This window comes from Falco biarmicus, chromosome 1, assembly GCF_023638135.1.
Source record: "Falco biarmicus isolate bFalBia1 chromosome 1, bFalBia1.pri, whole genome shotgun sequence".
Taxonomy (NCBI): domain Eukaryota; kingdom Metazoa; phylum Chordata; class Aves; order Falconiformes; family Falconidae; genus Falco; species Falco biarmicus.
Genome location: NC_079288.1, coordinates 38,218,368 through 38,241,343, shown reverse-complemented (window position 1 = coordinate 38,241,343; position 22,976 = coordinate 38,218,368). Strand labels below are relative to the sequence as shown.

The 22,976-nt window shown below is 45.6% G+C and overlaps 1 protein-coding gene across 5 annotated transcripts in view; it reads right to left on the bottom strand.

The window, feature by feature from the left end:
- Nucleotides 1–22,736, bottom strand: part of ADORA2A (adenosine A2a receptor) — a 30,468-nt gene extending 7,732 nt beyond the window's left edge. The window contains exons 1-4 of one of the 5 annotated variants that reach the window (XM_056342548.1): nucleotides 22,571–22,736; nucleotides 17,244–17,410; nucleotides 7,530–7,633; nucleotides 5,879–6,771 (exon numbers count right to left, since the gene is read on the bottom strand). In XM_056342548.1, the coding sequence (XP_056198523.1) occupies nucleotides 5,879–6,228 (350 nt within the window). In that variant the 5' untranslated portion in view covers nucleotides 6,229–6,771; nucleotides 7,530–7,633; nucleotides 17,244–17,410; nucleotides 22,571–22,736. The other 4 variants (XM_056342555.1, XM_056342537.1, XM_056342562.1 and 1 more) reach the window with 4 other exon arrangements.
- Between the last annotated feature and the right edge of the window lie 240 nt (nucleotides 22,737–22,976).

Genomic DNA, 22,976 nt, shown 5'->3' with positions numbered 1-22,976 from the left:
CTTATCAACGCAGCAAAACAGCATCTTGCTTTGGAAACTACACTTAGGGAGCAAGAGACTGGCTGAAGGCACTTAAAGCATGGAAAAAAAAAAAAAACAAAACAAAAAACCCTCAAAACTCTGCAGCCTTGGAATTGGCTACATCTTGTCAGAGGAATTTTGAAATTGTGCAGCTGTTATCCCACGACTAGAGATGTCCCTTCCCTTCCCTTCCACTAAAAATATATTAATTACTGCTCCAGGCAAACACCCCCCCCACTTCTCCCTCCCTCTTACCCTCTGGGGATTCCCATGCAACAAACTTTACGAGGCTTAGGAACAGCACTTAACCCAAGCAGCTGCCTACTTTCCAGCTGCAGTGTTGTGCTGGCAGTGGCAATTATCCACCCATCAGCAGTGCATTTCTGTAATTCCTTGCTCAGTATCTCAAGGGGTTAAGAGAGAAAGTTCATAGCATCTCGTGACATAGTGTGCGGCACCATGTTGGCCAGGTACCCACTGAGAAGTTGTAATTCTCCTGGGAGAGCTTCATTTCTAGGATCCATAGGAGACACCTCTGGCTGACTTGGCTGAGGTAGCGTTATTGTTCAGATGGACTTTCCTGGACTCATTCCTTTTGTCCGCTTAGAGATGTCACCAGGCCAGCATTGGGGAGTTTGTGCACCTGTCTAGGCATCTTTCTAGGCTCACAGCAGCCAGCCCAAAGCTACTTTCTGTGTCCCCAGTGCTGTACATCGTAAGTTCAGGCCTTCCAGGATGCATCACATATACTGTGAGCTGCTGGCACCTATGTAGGAGACACAGCCTGCTGAAAGGAGCTGGTCACACCTGCAGCCCATGTTCTGCATAGCTGGCAGGTGACTTTGTAGCATGTCTGATGTGTCCAGACAGCACTGGATTGTCTGTGCACAAGCAGTTCTTGTGCTTCCTGGAAATACTGGAATTACTACATAAATGATGACTTCTACTCGTGAAATTCCAGACACAAAGAACATTAGCGCAGAGCATGGGCACACAGTGGAGCTGGGTGTGGGGATAGTGTCACCTGATTCCTCTAGAAAACAAAACTCACTTTTCCAAACACATGAAAATGTGGATGTTTTCCCCAAAATAATTTCACTTGCGCTGCTGCTCTCCCAACCATCAGGCTGGCAAACTGACTCCAGGATAGCAACTGCCCTTGGTGAATGTACAAGTCAGCTATGCTCCCTTGAGTAACCTGGCTGAGGATGCGGCACTTCTGGGTGCTTGGCCTAAACTCTATGTCATCGAGATAGCGATTCCCTCACAAAGTGCAGCACCTCACCAGTCTGATTCATAAACTATGTAGCTGGGTGGAGGACAGAGCTGGTGTAAGAACCACAGGGTCCTCAGGTAGAAGTTAAAATCTTTCCGTATGTTGCGTGATATGTAACTGGCCTAACTCATTGTCAAAAGCATCCAGCCAGCCTGCTGCTTGCCTTCCAAACCCACCTCTGGCTGACAGCACCGCGCAATTGGCGAGATGGCTCTGCCATGCACGGAGCACATTTCAGCCACCTTTACTGCACCACACCAGAAAGCCTGTGCTCAGTTCTGAGGGCACTGGGCTTTGAACTGAATTCCAGCAGCGCTCAATGATTTTTAACAAATCACTACAAAACACTGTTCACAGAACACATCTGCTCAACAGCCCACGCCTCAGGCAGCTGCAGTCATAGGGAGCAAGAAAAAAGGAAGATATTCTGCCCTTATTACATGTACCTGGAAATGAGAGACACTGACAATCCCCGATCATCCAGGAAATCTTGTGGCAGAGCAAGAAACCAAACCCAGACCAGATTCGCATGCACCGCCTAAACAACGCTTTCCAAAAACTCTCAGTCAAGAAACCTTCTCCCCTATCACCAGGTGCTAACTGACACTAGTGCTTGTCTGCGCTGTGGAGACAGGGTAGGGTGGGATCTCACAGGTGGGCACAAGGCTCTCACAGAAGTGGTAATGGTGTGCAGGCACTGTTCTTTTGCTTGTGGCATGATCAGCTTCCAGGCTAAAACCTTGGTAACAGCAAGTTCCACTGTGGCCCACAAAGTCATTGAGAACTGGCATTGCTTTCAAAGCCATGCCCATGCTTGTTCAAAGGAGGTGAATTACGCTTTTTTCATATTAGGCTGAATCTGTCCATAATCTGTCACTAACATGAGCGCATGTAGGCAATGTCTGTTGTAAAGTTAAAAGGTTTATGGTGAGCAGGGAAATAAATAAGTCCAGATATGGCTCAGAGTGACAATAAAACATAAAATCCCTGATTCACTGATTCAGATGCTCATATATAAGCATTTGAGAAGGCAACCTTGGAGGATTAAAGCAACTGCTGAAAGACACTATTCTCAGCACAAAGGTCACTTCAATGCCCTATACTTTCAGGGTTTCTGCTCACCTCTCCTATTCTTCCTACCCCAGACTTCAAGAAGCCAGTCCTTCATGTCCAGCTCCCCTAGCCTCTGGCAGAAAAGCATCCCAGTACCACCTCAGAGCTGCGATTTCATCTGTTCCATCAATGTTCCAAATGTCAGGGAGCTGCACCTTAGTAATGCTTTCCCAGAGAAGCATCCCAGTAGCTTAGGCAGTCGTCTCCAAAGGAACTTTAGAGGAAAATGTCTGCACTTCAGTAGCTACTTACTGTATTTGGCACTGTATTACCTGCATAAATATTTATGCTGCAGGTGAATACCTGAACCCAGCACACAGAGCAGGCGGTAACCCTAGAAAACTTTTCCATTTGGCTGCAGAAAGAAAAATTTCTCCTCCCTTTCCAGTGCATCAGAGCTACCTGTCCTTCCACCGTGGGAGTATCTTTACCACAAATGCCTGCACAAGAGCACGTGGCTGGGCTCTGTGCCCATGCAGCATTTGCTGGCACCAAAAAGCCTGGAAAGCGGCAATTGTTCTTGGCCCATGACTTCATGCTGGAGCTCACACTCATGGCCAGTTTTGTTTAGAACACCCTGGGGGTTTATATCAGTGAGTACAGGTTTTCAGGTACCTGTCATGTCAGAGAGTTCGCATTTTATCCTAAAAGGAACAATGACTCATACTCACTTCCTAGGGAGTGCTTTTTTGCCACTTGTAGAGTGTTACATTCGTATAAATCCTGGCAGAATTCAGTGAAGTGTTTGAGAACTTCTGGTAAGTCTATCAAATTCTACACAATGGTTTAATCGTTTGAAAGGTAGAACCGATAAGAGGTTCACAAATCAGTTCAATGCGTTTTTAAATTTTACCTATAGGTATCTTTCCTTACTGCAATTTTTCTGGGGAGGATCTTTTATCCACAGAAAAACCATTCCAAAGGTAACTCTAATTATGCACTGAGGTGTCTAAAACCAAGCTGTATCAGAAATCCCACTCTTCTGCCTCCTTAACACTGACAGTTTATTTGTGTGGGAGTACACCTTCACATATATATCCACTGAGACATGAAGTTACCTTCCTTAGGACTAATCAGACATGAAACAGTAAAAAAGAAAAAGAAAAAATAGATTTGGCCCTTTTTGGTTTTGCTAGAGAGAAGGAAGTCTGATCTGTTATTTTTTTTATCTAATGAATATTAGGAATGCCTGGTGTTACCTTTCTTGTCCTCTGAGGAGGAGAGAAGAGGCTTTCCCAGGCATTAAAGGATGGGGTGAAAACATTGCACCTTCAGTGGCAGAACTTTCCTCCAATGGTTTGACACATTTTTCAGACAACCAGATATTAGAAAAAGAAAAAAAAAAAAAGAGATGTGTGCAGTCGAAATCGTATCACATTTCCTTCTTCAGCTAATCAGCTTTCACTTTCTCAGCATGTCTGAGGCTATAAATCTAATGCTTATTCATCCATAAATTCTTAAGGGGAAACACAATTGACAGGTTCTTCACTTCTACTGTAAAAGGACAAACCAGCAGAGGACACGGAGGGGGAGGAACACATGGATCTACCTGTGGGTATCTGCATCCAATCAACTCCGCTGTTTCTAGGGTGGACAAGGGCGTGCTCTGTTTTTTCAAAAACAAAATAGTGAACCAGTACCATGCCCAGCACTGATGAAGTCTGATTTTGCTAAAAGACTCTTTACCTTGGCTATTCCAGGAAATTAAAATTTCAAGACAATATAGTTGCAGTGATAACCCCAAATATGGGCAGAAATCCCAATTTTTAAAATCCTTTTCCTGGCAAGTCATCTTCTAGCAATAAGTGTGCTTAAACCGTCAGCAAAAGTCTTCAGAGTTAGCTCATGAGAGATGAATTAAAGACACTAGCAATCCCAAAATAACTTCGGAGGCAAGCTCACGAGGTCTACTCTACATATGTTTCTTTGTACCATTTATCATTATTTTGGTTTATAAACGGAAAACATCTACATGTAGAACTGTAGAAAAGTGGAAACAGTCCAATTTATAGGTAACTAATATTAATAGAGTTTTCTCCATAATGGAATCAAATAGCTACTCCTTACAACTACATCAAAAGTAGATTGCTGTTAACAGGTATGGCTGTAGGTTTGGGAACCAACAATTAACAATAACGTTATAGCAGTACAAGCTTGCTGAGGCAAAACTTCAGGAAAGACTGTGCTGGACTGGTCCACATGGAAAGGTAATTTCTGCAGCTCTAGGGAAAAGAATGCTTTCTATTTTTGAATGGGAGGTTTGTGTTAATTGAACTAAGTGCTGGATGGCCAAAGTATTCACATGAGACAAACCTATATTGCACAGATCAACACAAGTGATTTAAGCTCAACAGGAGTGAGGATGTCCAAAAACTCAAACTTGAGAGCACAACAATCAGAAACTAGTTCCATTGTTGCAGTCATGTTTGCTGTTCACGATAGGAAGCAAGCATTTCTGACAGTGTGCTGCATCCTCCTAAGGACAAGACAGGAAGGAAGGAGACTCCTACACTTCGCCAGCACTGGCCTCTCCCAGGGCTTCCTCTACACCTTTCGAGCTTACTGAATGACTTGGAAGCATTCAAAGCCAGTCCACAAAACAAAATTCTGCTTTGAACCCATGGTCAGATATGTCCCATCACAACAACATGCTTCTGGAAAACTGAACTGAGTAGCAGCCACTGCGCATGATGCAAAACTTCCCCTTGTCCCACATCAGCCTCCCTAGCTGCACATAAAGTAGTAGCTCGTCATGTTCAGCTTTCAAGCTCCGATACTGAAATGACCTTTTCTTCCTTTAAACTCCAGAGACCACAGAATAACCATCTGCAGGTCTGGGCTGAGACAAGCCTCTGCCTTGCCCTAATACCTGCCTTGCTTCCAGAGGCAGTGCCCAAGCTAGTCCAAATCTTCCTTAAGGCCCATTTCTTCATAGCCTGCTGCTTCTCCTCCCTCCACATTTAATGGGCCCCCAAGAGAAAACCCCCATCCACACTCTCCACAACTTTGCTGCTACCACTGCAGGCAGAGTCCCCCATTCTCCCTGCAGGGAAGGAGACAAATTGACCTCCACCCCTTTCTGCCCTCCACCACGTGTTGCTTTAGCTCCAGTTTCCCACAGCGATGCTTCTGGTGCTGTTGGCTGCAGCTCAGAGCACAGGTTATTGAGATGACCGCATAATCCTGTCTACATATGGAATGGCAGCTCCTAGGCAGCCCTGCTGCAATGCCATGGGCATACACCATGTGAGGACAGAGAAGGAACTGGTAAAAGAAGCGACCAGAAAATCCAGCAGCCAAGGCAGCCTTCAAGACCTAGAATTTTTTTTTTCAAATTACAACAGGAAAAGTGCTGATCCTCATTTAACTTTTCCTCCCTCAATTCATCTCCAGATACGCTGTTTTTAATGATGTTCATCCCTCCCCACCCTAGCCCCGCTCCACCCACCCAGCCCAATCCATGCTTACCTGAGGGGTATGCGGATTGCAATGATTCTGTCAATGGCAATAGCGAGGAGGCTGAAGATTGAACTCTGAGTCAAGACCAGGACGAAGCAGGCAATGAAAAGGCAGCCATAGAAGAAGGCACAGAAGCCAGTGCTGATGGTGATGGCAAAGGGGATTGCCAGCACACCCACGGCAATGTCAGCAGCAGCCAGGGACACCACAAAATAGTTGGTGACGTTCTGCAAGTTACTATTCAGATAGACTGCCCAGCAGACCAGGATGTTCCCCAGGATGGCCAGCACTGCAATGACCAGTTCCAGGATGATGTAAGCTACATCTGAGAGGAAGTCTTCTTTCCCATGTACTAGCATGGTGAGAACGACCAGGCTGATGTGAGAACGTGCCAGAAAAGCTCAGCGTTCATATCTGCAGAGCACTGAAGAGCCAAGACACCTCAAAGCTGCCTGGGGGCTGAAGAGGACTCTGTTGCCAGCCAGTGAAGGTTGCTTACACACCACCTTTTCTCCCCATAGCTGTTCACGATCTTTACAGTAGCGGGTGCCAAGAAAAAAACAAACAGGGCTTGCCAACTCCAGCAAAGCGGATTAACCAGATGCAGAATTCAAACTCCAGCAGATGAATGGACAGGAGATTACCTCACATAGACATACACTGCTCCCCAGGCCACAAAGTCCAGCAGGCAACATGACACAGAAACTGTATTTTATGGTAGCATCACGTCGGCTGTGACTTTTTCTTTCCTGTGACAATCACGGTGCTAGTCATGGCTTCCTGTCATGTACATACCTACTAGCAACATCTTCTGGTTCTCTTCTTCACCTTTTCCCACTAGGACTTGGGAAATCGTCTCTTTAGCTGAAGCAAACATTCAACTTCTTCACTTGTAGTTTCCTCTAAAAAAAAACACAAACCAAACACCGACCATATACGCTAAGTAATCAGCTCTGTGGAGGAGATGGGAAAAGCAAAATCTCATTAAAGTGGCACATTAAATTGATAATGGATATTAAACAGACCTAGAAGAATACATCATTGGCAAAAATCTCACATTTTGTCTATCCTGAAAGCTGCAGAGCCAACCCCAAGGTTCAGGAAGGCAGTAATTCACAGTGGTGATGAGAAACAAGGGACATTTTGTTTTCCATGCTACTAACCGAGCTGGCACTTCAGCAGCTGCTCGATAGTCTGCCCTGAAACATGAGAGCCCCACTAATTATGCCTTGGCAAGTGCTGTGGCTGCAGGGAGGAAAGGTGGAGGAGCCTCCTTACATACACCTGTCTCCCTCCGATCACAAACACAAGACTTGAGCCATCAGGTGCTGCCCACCCTTGTGTACTTTGCCACAAAAGTGTGCTGCACAAATACGCTGCTCCGCGATGACACGAACCTTCATTCATATGGGGGTTACGTTGCTGGCGTGTGGTCACCACTCTGTGGCCATACCTAGTCTTTCCCTCAAGTGCACAGATACTGGAACACGATCACCAGCAGGGAGAATAGTTTGAGGTATGTCAGACAGTGACATCTTCAAGGATTTTTTCTCCGAGTACATATACTCTGCAAGGGTCTCTGCAGGTTCCCCTCCTGCAACACCATAATTTTTGTTCACATAAATCTTTATCCTATAAGCAAACAATTTATCCATTATACCTGCCATTGTCTTGCCCATAGTGCTTGTTGCATCTACAGATTCAGGTCAGCATCATTCTTCGACTACAACCAGCCAGAATCACATCCAGCAACATACACTTCCCCTAGAAACACACACATAGGCACAAATACCAACATCATCTCTCAAGTATACATTCGTGTTCCTGCAGTATCATCCACACAAATCTAGGACTGAAGCTGGTGCTGCTTGCAAGGAATCATAGTCCCTACAGCTGCTGTTTCATATGAACAAGATACATACCACCTACATGCCTGCAAGCTTCACTCGCACACTGATCTTGCAGGTCATCTTGTACCTCTGCTTTCAGACATGGGAGCACTTCACCAGTTTCAGCTAAAATCATAGCAATGAAGAATACATTTCCCTGAGCTTTGTGCCACAGTCAAGAGATAAACTGTTTGCTGTCCTACCCTGTCACTTCCAGAGGGGGTTTTTAATCTTTTTTAGCAAGATTTTGCAGCAATATTTTCTCATTACTTTAAGAAGACAGCTACTTGAAACATCAGAGGGCTGGGGAAGAGAGGGACACACTGCACTAACTGATAAATCACTTCAGCTCAGTTTTGGATGCAACATGAACCTCCAAACCAAAAGATTTTTGGGGCTCCCTCCATAGGTGATTTAGTATGGTCCAACCCAGCAGAGTTTCATGCCTTCACAGTTTACTCAGTTTTCAAGTCAGAAACCTAATTTCTCAGGATAAAATAAAAGGGTAAAGACAGTGATAATAAAAGAAAATATGATTAACTTGTGATTCACATCTGATCTCAGGAATATAATCTAATTTTAGACCTTTCATTGATTTAGAGCTCTATTGCTAATGCTGCATTTGAAAGGAAAGTGAATGATTCTTGGTGGTTTGGACGTGGTTCAAAGACCTAGCTTTTTCTCTACCTTCAGCAATCTTGTCTATGTGTTTGGTTTGGTTTGTGTGGAAGAAATCAACAGAAGATACTAGTTTGTGATCTAGCTGTTAAAAGGAAGATAAAAATCATCCATTTAATCTTTTCTAAAGAACAAAAAAACCCCAAGAAGTCTCTGTATTGCCTATCTTCCTTTAGTACAAACTCTGCTTTTCTGCTGACCTGAAGATTGCTTCCACTTTCTTGAATTTCAGGGATGTCAGTAATACGCTCCTACATCGCTCTGCTAGCATCTGACTGTCCATTACAAATCCCAATAGGTTCGTTTCAAGGCAGTGATGCTGGAAGCTAACCCCTCCCAGCCTGGCTTCCAGGGAGGGGATTAGAATTAATATAAGATAGAAATAAAGAAAATCTGGAGGGAGAGAAAACAGAAAGGACAAGATGAAAAATAAACAGTGCTTTGTGCATGTGTGTGAGCAAGAAAGGGGAAAAACAGGACAGGCAAAAGTTGGTAGGAAGAAAAAACCCAACCAAACAAGGGAAACAGTGGGCAAAACAGGCCTGTTAAGAGACAGACAGTGTGTGTGCCTGTCAGGGGTATGACACATGGCTGTGCCTGAAGGCTCTGAAGTGGGTGCAAGCTCCCATGTCCCTTGGCATCATGGCAGTAAGACAGTGAGGGGGTAATACTCTGGCCATGGAGCAGGAAGCATACACCCCTCTGTTTCTGAACATTCTCACATGTTTCCATGCAGGTCAAGCTCCTGACCAAACTCCAGTGGCACAACAAATTAAGAAAAAACTAACAAACTACTGTGACATCCTTGGGCCAAAACAACTGCTATGTAAAATAAAACCACCATAAACACCCTGACAAGTTACTCTGAGATGAAGTCAAAAGAACTGAAGTAACTGGTTTTTGAAAGGAGTCAGCCTGAGAACTGGTCACATTAAACCTGACGCTGAGATCTACTTAAAGTCCTGCTACGTTGTTCTTGCCCCTCATATTCATACCACATACACCTCAGTGAAGAGGATTGAAGTGAAATTACTCGGATAGTCTTTCCCCCATATACTAATCATTCAGCACAAAGACAAAACTGGAATTGCCTACAGCTCTGCACGTATCCTGAAAAAGCACAGTGCTGGAATAGGAAGTTTAATGACCCCCATCACTTACTGTTTTCTGACACAACAGAGCTTTTAAGTTTCTACTTCAACTGTTTCATGGTCTGATGTTAAATTTGAATTTTTTATCTCTGAATTTGTTTAGTTCCTTGTTTACTATCCCCCGCCTCACAAACAGTGGCCTGATTCTTCAACCCAAGCCCTAGCCATTTATTATGAAGCAATCTGTGAGATGTTATGCCAGGACAGGACAACATGTCCTTCCAACCCTCTGCTCTCAGATGGGCTGGAAAACCCTTAGAGAGTTCTGCAGAGCCAGCATATCTCAGAAGAGAGATGACTGGAGCTGAGCAGGTGTCCCAGCCCCAACAAACCAGCATTTTGTGTCTTCTTCAGCACCAGTGCTTCTGCAGTTGCCACTGACATTAGAAAATGCAATTATTAGCCACACAACCCTGGCACATCAGAGGCCTCACCTGCTACTTACAGAAGATGCCACAACCTGGGAGGTTCACATGTTCAACCTGAACTCGCTCATCTCATCATCTTCATCTCTCACAGTGTCAGCCCACTATAGCTTTCACCCAACGTGACAACACATCATTAATTGTAGAAGTATTTGGAACTTGCTTTTAAAAAAGAACAGGCTCAGTCTTTCTGCTCATAAGGTTAGAAATTTACTGCACAGGGACAAAATGAAATACAGACCACCTGGAGAAGAAGACATACATCCAGAGGCAATACAAAATTTATTTTAGAATCATCTACTACATGCAAGATCCAAAGGCTCCGCAACCAAGTCTGACAAGTCAAAATTAATTAACAATCAGTTTTACTCACCGGGGAAGTGGTATATTTAACATCTCAGGCCCTTGAGGGATCAATACTGCAAGCTTCTTGAAGCTTAAGAAAAATAACCTGTATCACACAACCTGCTGGGCAGCTACAATTAGTATTTCTTCTTAAGCCCGTGTTTTATTTTGTTAATTGGATTAATTCCTTCTTGATACCCTGGGCTATGTTCCGGTCTTTGCCCCATTATTAAATAAACCTTTTTTTGCCACTCACGAACCTGTAAAGCTGTTGCTCTGTTCATTTTTAGTGACTTGGAACACTCTGTTCTCTCTCATATTTCAGCCCCAATGAAAAACTGCTCCTTGAAAATTCAATAAAGCATCTGAACAGCACGTTCCCATGAAGCTATTCAGCACTGGAGCCCAAGCAAGCTTTTGTTTGGCATCTCCAGTTGGCTTTGGACTAAGGTGCTGCCCCTTCTCTCTCCTGAGCACCCAAAGCATGAAGGCAAGCCCTTGGCCACTGCTTGGTTCACATCCCCCACCTCAAACAAGCTCATTTCCTGCGCTTGGCCCCTTCAGGCTCAGCTCAGGCATCCCAGTTTTGGATGCCCACACTCTGCCACACTGGTACAGGGAAGAAGCCCTCTGCTCTGCATGCCAGACTGACACATATGACAATGTCTGTGACACTTCAGTTTGACAGCTACTCACAGATACCAGCAAAATCTCTAGGGGATCAGCAGCCCTCAGGGCACCCAAGACAGTCTGTGGGCACAAAAGTGACAGGCTGCCGCCTCCCCGGGCTCCAGAGAAGATTGGTTTCTACTTGTCTGCTTTAGGATGGGCTAAGCAGAGCAGCAGGCAGCTCACGAGGCCAGGGCAGTCTTCATCAAGGCTCATTCCAAAGATCACAATCTAGCATCTCCTTTTGACAACATGACCCTTCTCAGGTACCAGCCACATACAGATTACCTAACTCCCTGAGGGAAAACCCTTGAATTCACACATGGCTGTAAGAGCAAAAATTGGTGCTGCTAAATCATTTGTTTCCTGCTTTCCAAAGCCTGGAGGGGGAGATGCTTGTCAGTTTTTATCCTCTCTTTGAAATCCCTTCAGCTCAAAGAGAATTTCCCTATCTTTCAAATCAAAGACTTTAAGAAATTTTGGCTCTCCCCATTACTGTAGAGGATCAAGTCACAATAAATGAACCGATCTGCTCAGAGGCAGTACACAAATTTGCAAAACAACTCAGGCTGTAAAACAATGAGAACAGCTCTCCTTTCAGGGAGAATGAGAGGGAAGGCAGCAGTAGCATTTTTCTGAGTTGCTCAATAGTTTCCTTTCGAAAGTTCAGTATTTCATGAACACTTCACATAGAGCAGCTTCCCCTGCCTCTGACTGTTCACATGAAGCCAGTGCGCTTGATGGTGCCAGAGAGCATCCTCACTCCTGCTTCCTATCAAAGGATGAAGAGATGTGGCTGGGTGGAGCAGGGAAGAGAGGAGGAAGGACGCATTACCCATCTAAACAAGACATACTTTTTCTGGTTCCCCCTATTTGCTTTATTATTGGCTGCTGGCTAAATGATCTTTTAGGTCATCTGCTTACAGTAATAGGAGGAAATTAAATATTAATAATAGACTATTTCCCTCTAGATTGCTCTTTGTTAACAAAGGATACAAGTGAAACAAAGCAGGCAAAATGATCAGCAAACCATGCTCTAGGTTTTCAGGTACCTGGAGCACTTGCAGTTTTCCTCAACCTTCCCTGAAGTTACAGATGCCCCATGTCCTGCACACCTGCCTGTGTGGACACCCATACAAGTGAAGAACGTGGTGATGCCTGGAAATCCTTGTTTTATCAAGGGGCTCCACATGGCAGTTTGACCCTTCAGACTTTATTCAAAACATCAACTGAGTCACTGACACTCTGACTGCAAAAAATGCGTGGCCAAGGATCTTTCGAAGCACAGAGTTTGTCTCTATTTGGGGAGTGAAGTCTTCCGCCAGTGTAAACCCTAGAGTGGGGTAACAAGGCTTCTGGATTGGCTTTGCATATTCTCCAGAAATTATGAATAAAATGAGGGCTTCAGCTTTGCTAAACTTGGTATCACCTCCTTGTACAGGAAAGCAGCAGCCCTCCAAGACTTAAAATCTTCACTCCACATACTTGTGAAAGGCAAAAGAAATGGCTCTTCAGAGATCTATACTGCCCCTGATCTTCGTCTGTCAGTTCAGAAATGGGGAAGGGGGACAACATTTCTGTTTGACATTTCTGTCTCTGCTGCAGTCCAGGCCAAAAAAGGAGGCTATAGTCACAGCAAGAACAAGCACGGTGAATTGGGGTGTGAAGTCTTTATCAACTAGAGGACTACTAGAGACACCCATATCACTGCAGCAGTGACAGAAACAAAAAGCATAATAAAATCACCCCTTTCAAGCCTGTCCTGTGTCTCTTCTCCTGTGTATACCCCATATAAAAATCACAAGACAAAAATGCCCAAAATCCCCACTGGACAACAAGCAAAGGTCATAACACAGATGGGCTGGCTAACAGGAATGGCTAATGCAAAACCAATATTGCAGCTTTGCCTCCTGCCCCCCCAAGTGCTAGAATTGGATTAATTTTTATTGCAGTAGCGAAAGAGAAGACTAAAACAGAATGCATTTGACCATTTTTTTTCCTAAGTGGATGTTATAAATGTTTAAAAGCAAGAAAAAAAAACCCTCACAGTAATTATTCCCATTCTAATGGTCACAAAAAGCCAGGGAGGGCAAAACTAAGTAAGGCTGAATGACCAGCAGTTAAATAAGCGAGATCAAACAAACAAACAAAAGGGAAAAGGTTCCCCTGTGCTTACTAGAGAAAAGTCTCACTGGGCAGCAAGCATCATGATATATTGCCAAAAGGCACAGAAACATGCTGGATTTTTGAGCAAACCATTTGTATCCAGGATTGATGATGTTGACCTACAGTGGCATTTCCAAAAATAAAAAATGGAGCATTTGGCCAAGCTTTCATAAGACAGACATGTAAGAAAGCATAATTAAAACCATGTACCATGGCCAGAAACAAGTTACTACTGCCAATATCGTCCACAATGTCTCTGAGGAGCCAGTTTTCCTTTCCTGTGTGAGGGAAGAACTCAAAAGCAAACTTTGCCTCCTCACAGTCCTACTAAAGCCAGCTGTGTTCATACATAAGGAGCATTTCCTTCAAGAACAAAATAAGAGAAATGAGGAAACAGGATATCAAGAAGAGGTGACCCACTGAGGAATACAGGCAAGGGAGGAATGTGCTCTGAAAATATTTATCATATTGTTAATGCATCCATTCTGGTATATTTTTAAAATAATGGCGTAGACTTCTCTCCAGATGTAACTTCACCTCTCATTTCTAGATGAAGTTTCCAGAGAGGCAGTTGAGAATTGGGTATATCTGTGTGTTTTCCTGCATTTTTATCCAGTTGTTCCCAAAGCCTATTTGCCTTCTCTGACTACAGGTTTGCTTTCCACCAGGTCTTGTGTTGCCTGCTCTCTCTCCTCCAAGCACTGTCCTTCTGCAGGTTGCAAGCAGTGCTTGCATAAGCTCTGCCAGTAAAACAAAAAACTCACCCTACCTCAGTGCAGGGAATGCTGTTGTACCAGGCCTACACCAACATGCTGTCTTCTACAGTAGAAGGAATATAAATCTTCCCATCTCTCTCCATGTAACTTAAAATGATTCCCCAGCTGCCCTTCCCTATCCTGATGAAGGCACTGTACAACTTGAACAGAGATGAGCAAATTCTACCTGCTCTGAGCCAAAGCAAAGCTGGCTCACTGCATTAGCTCATCCATGGCTCATATGCTGACCCCTCTAGCAAGGGTTATTACTGAGGACTCACCATGAAGCTCCCATTACCACCCAAATGGTTTGACTCATACCCACCCACAGTATGAAAAGCAGTGAGGCCGCCATTGGGTTGCTAACATAGCTCATCATATCCTTCCTCCTCAACTTGCTCCCTTCTCTTATCAGTGTAAGCAGTGACACAGCAGCAGCACTCGGCCCAAACTCCACAGAGCCTGCCCTGCTGACATGGAATCCACAGAGCCCATCTGACCACCCCCAGAGCCGCCCCTCCCTCTGCCCCTGCACAGCGCACCTCACTGCCTGCCGTTTGCTCTCTACCGGCTGTTTGCTGCTGGCTGGTTCAACTACAGAGACTGACCACGTGCTCGCTGTGCCTTGCAATACTGGCTGATTTTCGGCCAATGCAAGAAACCCTATTTCCTCCCATGCCCTGTGGCATGCCCTGGCCCCTTGCACCCCCAGGCTGTGCACCAGTATGTTTCATTCAACCGGTTTCACCTCAGATTGCCAATCAGCTACCAGCGAAAACGCATTTGGACAGCGTGACAAAGCTGGTGATGTGATTTCATCCCAAAAGCAGGCAAAAGCTACAAGAAAAATTTTTCTTCCTCCTTAGTTTGTTTCCAGCTTTCCCTCTTCCATTTTTTAAGGTACTCATCCTGACTTGCTAATGCTTATTTGCCCTGTGTCACAGCTCATCATCCTGTTAGCATTTCTGTCTCAGTCTCAAAGTTATTTAAGAATTTTCAGGACTCTGCCACCCTCTGTGGATAAGGAGGTGCTGATGCTCTGCTGATGTCTCAAGGCCACATACCCTTACTTTGTCCCTCCCTCTTCTCCTTGCTAGGACTTGCACCATACTTCTGTCACTCCTGCAAAGTGACTTGCATTTTCACTATCACAGTCATCCATGCCAATACAAGCCTCTCTAGAGGTACTTAGTGACTTATTTTTTTTTCCAAGTCCCTAATTATAATCCAATTTATTAAGAAGTCTCCAATGTCACTGCTTACTGATCCCAAAGTCTCAGCATTTAGCCAGTGCTCTGAGGACTCTAAAAAAGTCCTTTCTTCATTTCTTAAGTCCTAGTGCTGTGGTAAAAGCACATCCGCTTTCAAGTAACTGCCTGCTAACTCTGCCCGCTTCCTCCTCTGACTGCTCAGGCCAGAGACACTGATGTTCTGGGGTAGAGAGCACCCAACTGCTGGTGAAAATGTCATCAGTCATTGGTTTCTCCCCTTCTACATCAAACCATTGCACTGGAGAACCAGTAGCCATTCACAAATCACTTTAGAAAACATATTACTGGACTTGCCAGCTGTTTATGAGTGAGTGTGCTTGTCCAGAGGAAGCAGAAAGGCAAAGAGAGGCAAAGAGAGCAGCAGCAAGTACTCCACATCAATAGAGATGCTTCTACCGCACTTGGGAAGTGGCCTTTTTCCCTTATGAAAACATATTTTACAGGTTTTGCACAATAAGAGATCACAAAAAGCTGCAACTGTAAACAACACCTGCAATCACTTCTCAAACGCATGACAACCATGATCCTCACACCTTCCTGAACAAGGATAAACCAAAGAAGATTCACAGTGTGAATTCCTTAGAGACCGTGGCATTTGACTCCAAACACAAAAGATGTTAGTCAAACACAGATGGATCCCAGGAAGGTGCCCAAAACAGACATCCCCAAGACTTTAGGGTTGTTTCTCCCAAGTGGACTGTGTTCATCTCTTGCCTGCAGTAATCATACAGCTAGGCTGTACTGTGGCTACACAGTGGAAAAGGAAGACTTCACTTTAGGAATGGGGTAGGAAAGACTACAAAACCTGTCAATGAATCCTCTTTCCAGTCTTCAGCCCATGAATATGGTTTCTTGTCTTCCTATATCCTGCAAGAGCTGACACCACACAGCTGTACCACAGAAAAAGAATCACATAACTACATCGAATCCTCCAGAATCCTCTATGTCTACCCATGTTATAACCCTAAATGAATCATACTGGTGAAGCAGAGCTTGCATCAGCATTTGGCAATATGTCACAGGGTGACATAAAACAAAAGATTAATGTTTTGTAGGTGTTTGACAAAGTCGGGTGCCTCAGTCTTAACAGGTTCAGCTAAAGAGGCCTGATTTCTGGGAGGGAAGCACTTTTTGGAATCAGGATATTTTAAGGAATCCCTGACCAGGTAGCCATTAGCACAGGTCATTTTTTGCCAAAAATCCAGGCTGCAGAACATTTAAGAAACATTTAAAAAGTCAACGTGCTTCCTTGCACATGCTTCAGGAACTGTAATGGTGCTGGTGCCAGCCCAAGTCTGTCTGATGTTATTTTCCATCATCCCATTGAACCTGGGCACTGATCTGTGGATCAGACGTATATGGAAACTGTAATTATTCAAATAAATTTCAATCACGTGTCTCTCTTCTGAAGATCATATTAAAGAGCCATATATCTCCTAGCTGTCTTTTATCCTGGGGAATGTTTCCTATGGAAAATCCCAGTCTGTGCTCAAGTATATGGATCTCATACTGAAACCAAAGTTGTTATCACCACAGAATATGATATTTAACATCCTACTTCCCTTTACTTCTTAACCTCAACAACTGATTCATACCAGAACCTGACAATCCTATTCTGGGGAAACCTCAACAACCGAAATGGTAGGTCAGTTTGTAGAGGATTTCCCCAGGACAAGAAGGGGGATACAGGTAACAGGCCAACATTACAGAACAGGCAAAGACAGCAGAAACACGTATGCTCTCCTAATAATACGAAAAAAATATAAGGGGGGGGGAAGGGGGGGGAGACGACAACGACACAACAAGAAGTGAGAGAGGAACACGATAGTCTAAAAACAAAACAAAGTAGCTCCAAAGCAGCAAAACCAGAAGAAAAATGGGAGAGAATCTGAGGTCTGAATACTTAATGAAGAAAGAAACTTCTAACAGGGAAAATAGCGCAAGCTTCACTGCTCCCAAAGGGACGCTTTAGAAGAGCGGAATGAGCCCAAATTGCACTTCCCTCTGTTCAGCACCATTACTCACTCAAACGTGTGAGGGACTCTGCCCAGGAGATACGCAGACATGACCCCCAGCTGACGCTGGCTCAGGTTCAGCTGAGCTTTGCATGGCTCCACCAGTGAACAATCCCTCTCCTGCCCTCCTTGAAGAGCTGCTGAACAAGGAGCCACAACTGTTGCTGTGAGTGTCACCTGGGATAAACACAAGGGACAGGAAGACAGAGAACACTGTATCTCAGCTAGCCAGCAGATAAAACAGCCCCAATCTGCAAGTACTAGGGGCCTCCTGAGAATGCCTGAGTGCCTTCCACCCTGGATTTGAGTGCAATCACAAATGCTAATCAACATACAGACAGGCGCCCAGCATGTCATTTGTCACGTCTCCAAAGCTTCAGGAAAACCCCCCTTTCCTCTCCTCGTATCAGAGAAGGACAGGAAGATTCCCTCATCCTCGGCATGCCTTTTCCTCCCCCTGTCCCTGGCTCAAACCATGGCAGCAAGAAGTTTCACTCCTCGCTAACTTCTCCATTGTCAGAGATGCATTGTTTGCAAATGTTCCCTAAAAATGCTATGTAAAGTATTCTTTATTCCTGTTTCAGGTCTTTCCACATCCCTGTGTAACACCTGGACTTTATCTTGTTACCTGTCAGATAGTGATAAACCTCCTGCATGCAACCCCTGACTTATCATTTCAGATAAATGCAATTTGTCTTGTAGCTGTCATTTCTTTCCAAGCCCTGCCTTTCACTGCTGCATTTGTAGTTGTAACAAAGTACTTATTTCATTTGGGCTTGAGATGTATAACTTTAAAAAAAATAAAAATAAAAAAAACATCAGCAGGAGCCCCAAAACATACGTAAAATTTCAAGTGTGGTCTTCCTGGCACTAGATTTACCGCTGCTTTGTGGGCATGGAGGCTCCAGTACTCCTGCTCTTGCGTTATATTCTACAGTGGCATTTGCATATACTGTACACAAGATACAATGTATTTTATGCTACCTGGTAATTTTTGGGTTTAATAGTCAACCAACAGGCCCAATGATGAAAAGCACCCTTTCTCCAGAACAAATTATAAACTAAACTGATAAGGTTTGAGCTAGTTGCTTAAATGTAAGTGATAGTGAGTCTGAAGTGCTCTAAGCTATCACCTGAGCTTCTGCTGTCACTTCAGAAAGGCACGCACCTCCCTCAGGTCCTATCCTATTCTCTGCCAGCCCCACCAGGATGTCTCACATAGCACTAGATGTCTTTTTATAGCACCCATATCAAGCCCCAGGCGTCCTGAACAGGAAGGGACAAAGCTTGCACTCAAACACATGCCGCAAGACTGTTAACGCTTTTGCCTAAAAGCGGCAATCGCCCTGAACATGTACGTTTTACCGAAGCCATCTTGTTGCATTTGGCTTTTCTCTGAACTCTCCTAAGCACTTAGTGGCTCTTCAGCTCTTTTCATAACCTCATTGCTGTGTTTATCCAAACAACTTGATCCTAACTTTGCAACTGCATCACTGTACAGAGCTGTAGTGCAGCCCACCTACCTCACCCCCCATCAGGGATCTCTGGTCATAGCAGGCACAAGGTAGCCAAGTTTCATATGATTTGCTCCTTACAGAACACAGGCTGAGGAGGGACAGAGATCACACCTTTATTCACCCACATTTACCAAATACCTGCATTTGCTGAAGCACTTCTAAATACTCTTTGCTGCTCCTCTGCAGGTTGCCCACTGTGGCCAGGATGAGGACTGAGTTACAGCAAAGGAGGTTTTAAGCTGGATACCAGGGTGTTTCCTGCATGCCAGGAAAGTAAGGAGTCTCTGCTGCAGGTCTTTAGGAGCAGGATGGAGAAATAGCTGTCAGGAATGACAAAAGCATAGCTGATCCAGCCTTTGAGCAGAGGCATGGATCAGACGACCTTGAAAACCTCCTGAGGATGTTTTCCATAACTGAGTGTTGTATGTGCCATCTGTCCATTCTGATCTACAGAGATTTACTTCAGGAAAAAAAAAGTGCAATACAACCAATAATTATTCCTGACACAGATGCAACCTTTGGGAGGGAGGAAGCATCTTTCAATTCTATAGAGGAACCTCAAGCCTTCTGAGGTTAAACCACCTTCTGTGTATCTGCCCAGATCCTCTTGCCCTGTCCGTTTTTTACCCCTAACAGACCAACCCTCAATATTCAGCTACACAAGCACCTCATTAAGTAGGCAACTTTGTCTTTTTAAAATGAGCAGGGAGGAAAGGAACTGGTGCTGTTGTGTTCAAGTTGCTTCACCAAGGCTGTTCAGCTGCACTGCAAAACTAAGTTGATCCATGAAGCGACCAAACCTTCTGGTCCTAAATACCAGACCCCGTTGAGGGGAGTAACTCTCCATTGACTTGTGAGAATTCTCTCTGATTCCTTGATGCACAGCTCAAGATCTCTTTGTTTTTAGTTTAGAGCCCAACAAAAAAGAAAGCTTTAATGCCCATCTCCATTTTCAGATGGAAAGCACACAAGAGTGACCTGGAGTTATTCATCCAATTCAGATGGAAAGAACTAATAAGAAGAGCTCAAAATCTGTTCAAGCTGAAGACAAGGACAAACTTTGCAGGACACCAAGAGAGATGCTGATACAAGCCCTTGGATGGAAAACAACTCACTCACTGCTGCACAGAACACTTAGAGAGTACTTAGCCACATTACGCTTTGTCCCATCTCACGTGGGTGGAAATGTCGAACCAAAGTGAAGAGCTGAAGCATAGTGAAAATAAGTGTTTTGGTGGAAAATCTGTGAAGCCTTAAGCATCCTGTATAGACGAGAAATCATATAGCCATCAGTCACCCAGGCAGAAAGGAAGTGGTAAAGTGGGAGGTTTTCCCTCCACACCAGATGGAAAAGCTACCAGCCTCAAGACCAAAGGGGATGTACTTGGCCAGCCAGCACAGACCCTTCAGAGAAACACAACCGAAAGGAAGAGTGAAGATTCAAAACAGTCTCTCCAAATCTCCTGCTGGACTGAGCTTCTCCCAGTAGTTCTTAAGAGGACTTAACCACATGGCTCTACATAAAATCCATTATTGAAGATTAAACAAAAAAGATAAATAGCTTTCAAAAGTTGATTACATCACAATGCAATAGTGCCAGCAGCCCTTATGGAAACATCCTATTAAAATATTGGCAAAAATAGAAATGCAAACATGGGAGACCTGACGGGAGGCTTTTTCAGCTCGGATCTTTAGTGCCTTTTGCACCCACTGACAGAAGGACAGAGCCTAAAAACATCATTGCTGGGCTATCATCCCCTGACCTGGCACGGGATGATGCTGATTCTATTTTTTATGTATAAAGATACATATGGAAAGCAAGACAGGTTATGTACATGTGTAAATTACAAACTTACACATGATCAGCATTAAAAAGGAGACCTGGTTGCCTCTTTTTTTTTTTTTTTTGTTTTTCTCCCCCTACACCCTGGAATAGGTCATTTCTATTTTATATACACACATACATGTTTGCAGTTTGTACCCACATGTTTTCTCTACAAATTCAGAGGCTCATAGCTTTCCTGTTTAATTCAGAATTGAATCCATTTGCCACATTAGACAGGATTTCATTTTCATAGTATTTTTGTGATAAGTGATTACATTTATATTGACTTTTTTATTGGGATTTGAAATATGGTATTTCTTCCACAGATCTAATTCAATTGAAATATTTCTCACATCCCTGTTGATCACTTTATCTAATTTTTTTGTACTTCACGTGGGCAACATGCTCTGGGGGGTGTCTCTCTAACAGCAGGAGCTGGCCATGCTTTCTTTCTCTCTGTTAAGTTTCTCTCATGCAGGGTGAATTTAGCAATTACTACAGTTCTTGAGTTACATAGGTCTGCGACTTACGAGCCTGATAAGAAACCTGAAAACAAATACATCCAAAGATCAAGTTATCTAATAGTTGACCATCTGCTTAGGAAAATAATTTTAAATACTTACAGCAATTCCATTAACTGCTATTTACTAAGTGAGTCATGTTGTTCTCTTTAAGTTAACCCTTTCTGTCTCCTCCATCGGGGCCTCTACCCAAGGCAGTTTTGAAAAGGGTGCTCAACCATCTTTACTACTTTCAAGCTATAGCAAAGCTTGCAACACCTCTGCACTCGAAACTCACCCCGTGCTCACACTGCACCAGGACATAAAAGGGCATTAAAGCAACTATAGTGCTTTTGGGAGACTCTCAGACCACACAAACCACCGTGCAGGAAAATCTCCTCCCAGGAGCATCCCCAGTGAGGGCATCACACACCAGCACATGCCACAGCAGCGAGAACACACCTGCTGCCTAATGCACTCTTCCAGGTTGGACTGCCTGCACCTCCAAGAGGGCAGGTTACCCCAGCAGGGCCCCTGAGCCCTGTGTGCCAGGGTACAAAGCCTTCACACACATCCTCCCCACAGCTCTGGAGACAACTGGCACCTGGCAGCCTGTTCCCTTCATCTGCCCTCTCCCCCCAGCACAGGGATGCTAGGCCCTCCGTACCTGGTAGTTCCACTAAGGCACTCGCTGGATACCAAGGCTTAGCGAGCTCCCAGGCACAGCAGAAAGGACACTGCTGAAAAACTGTTTCAGTTGCTTGGCTAAGATGAGTCAGGGTCAGGGCTTTCAGGGGGCAAGGAATGAGGTAAAAGCGCGCACAGGTTTAATGCCATCTATTCAGTCCCTGCCCGTTCTCCCTTACCATGATTACAAAGTGTGCGGAAAGGCTCCTTTGTTAAATGCTACAGAGAAGTTTACAGGATGCAGGGTGCTCCTGTGGAATCGCTATTTTATGATTAAGCACAAGCACAAATATCATCTGAAGAGCTAGGAGGAGGACTGGGTGCAGGGGGGCAAAGTCCAGCGCTTGATGTTTGAGGGAAGATCCGTGGAGCAAACATCTTGGAGTGTGGGGGTGTGTCGAGGGACTGACAGTTGGGAATCAGCACGGTGCAGACGAGTGCCGGCTCCGCGGTGGAAAAACCATCCAAGCCGGGACGGGGGAAAGCGGTGGTAAAGAAAAATTGCCCCCGTCTTGGGGCGGGGGGCCAGGCAGCGCCGGGAGGGCGGCGGGCGGCCACTTTCAAAACTCGCGGGAGAGGCAGGAGAGGGACCGGGGCCGTGGCGAACACGGCGAGGGAAGTCGCTGCCCGCAGCGGCTCCGGGGACCGCTGCCCGTCGTGCTCGGGACGCACCAGCGGGGCCGCCCGCACCGCCCGACCGGCAGAGAGCGGCGCGGCGAGAGTCGCAGCCCGCCCCGACCGCTGCCACAGCGAGCACCCGCCGCCCCTCACCGTGGAGCCCAGCCGCAGCGACATCGGCATCACCCACCTGCCCTCGGGGCGCCGCTCCGCTCCGCTCCGCACGGCTCCGGCCGCGCCCGGCAGGCGTGTGGGGTGGCGGCCGGCCCGGCGCTGCCCCGCTCCCGCTGCCGCTCCCGCCCCGCGGCGCCCTCCGCAGCAGGACACGGGCAGCCCGGCGGCGCGGAGCCGGCGGCAGCGGCGCCCCCTGCAGGGCGGAGCGGGGCGGGAGCGGCCCCGGTGGGTCCCGGCGGGTCCCTCGGCCGCAGCCCCGCCGAGGCCGAGCGAGCGGCGGTGCCCGCAGCCGGGCGCCCGGCAGCGTTACCTGGCGGCCGGCGGTAAGCGGGGCGCGGGGGGCTCGGCGCCAGCGGGGACTGCGCGCACCGGCCGAAGGAGATGGCCACTGACTGCGAGAAGCGCGGGCCGTGTCTTGAGGG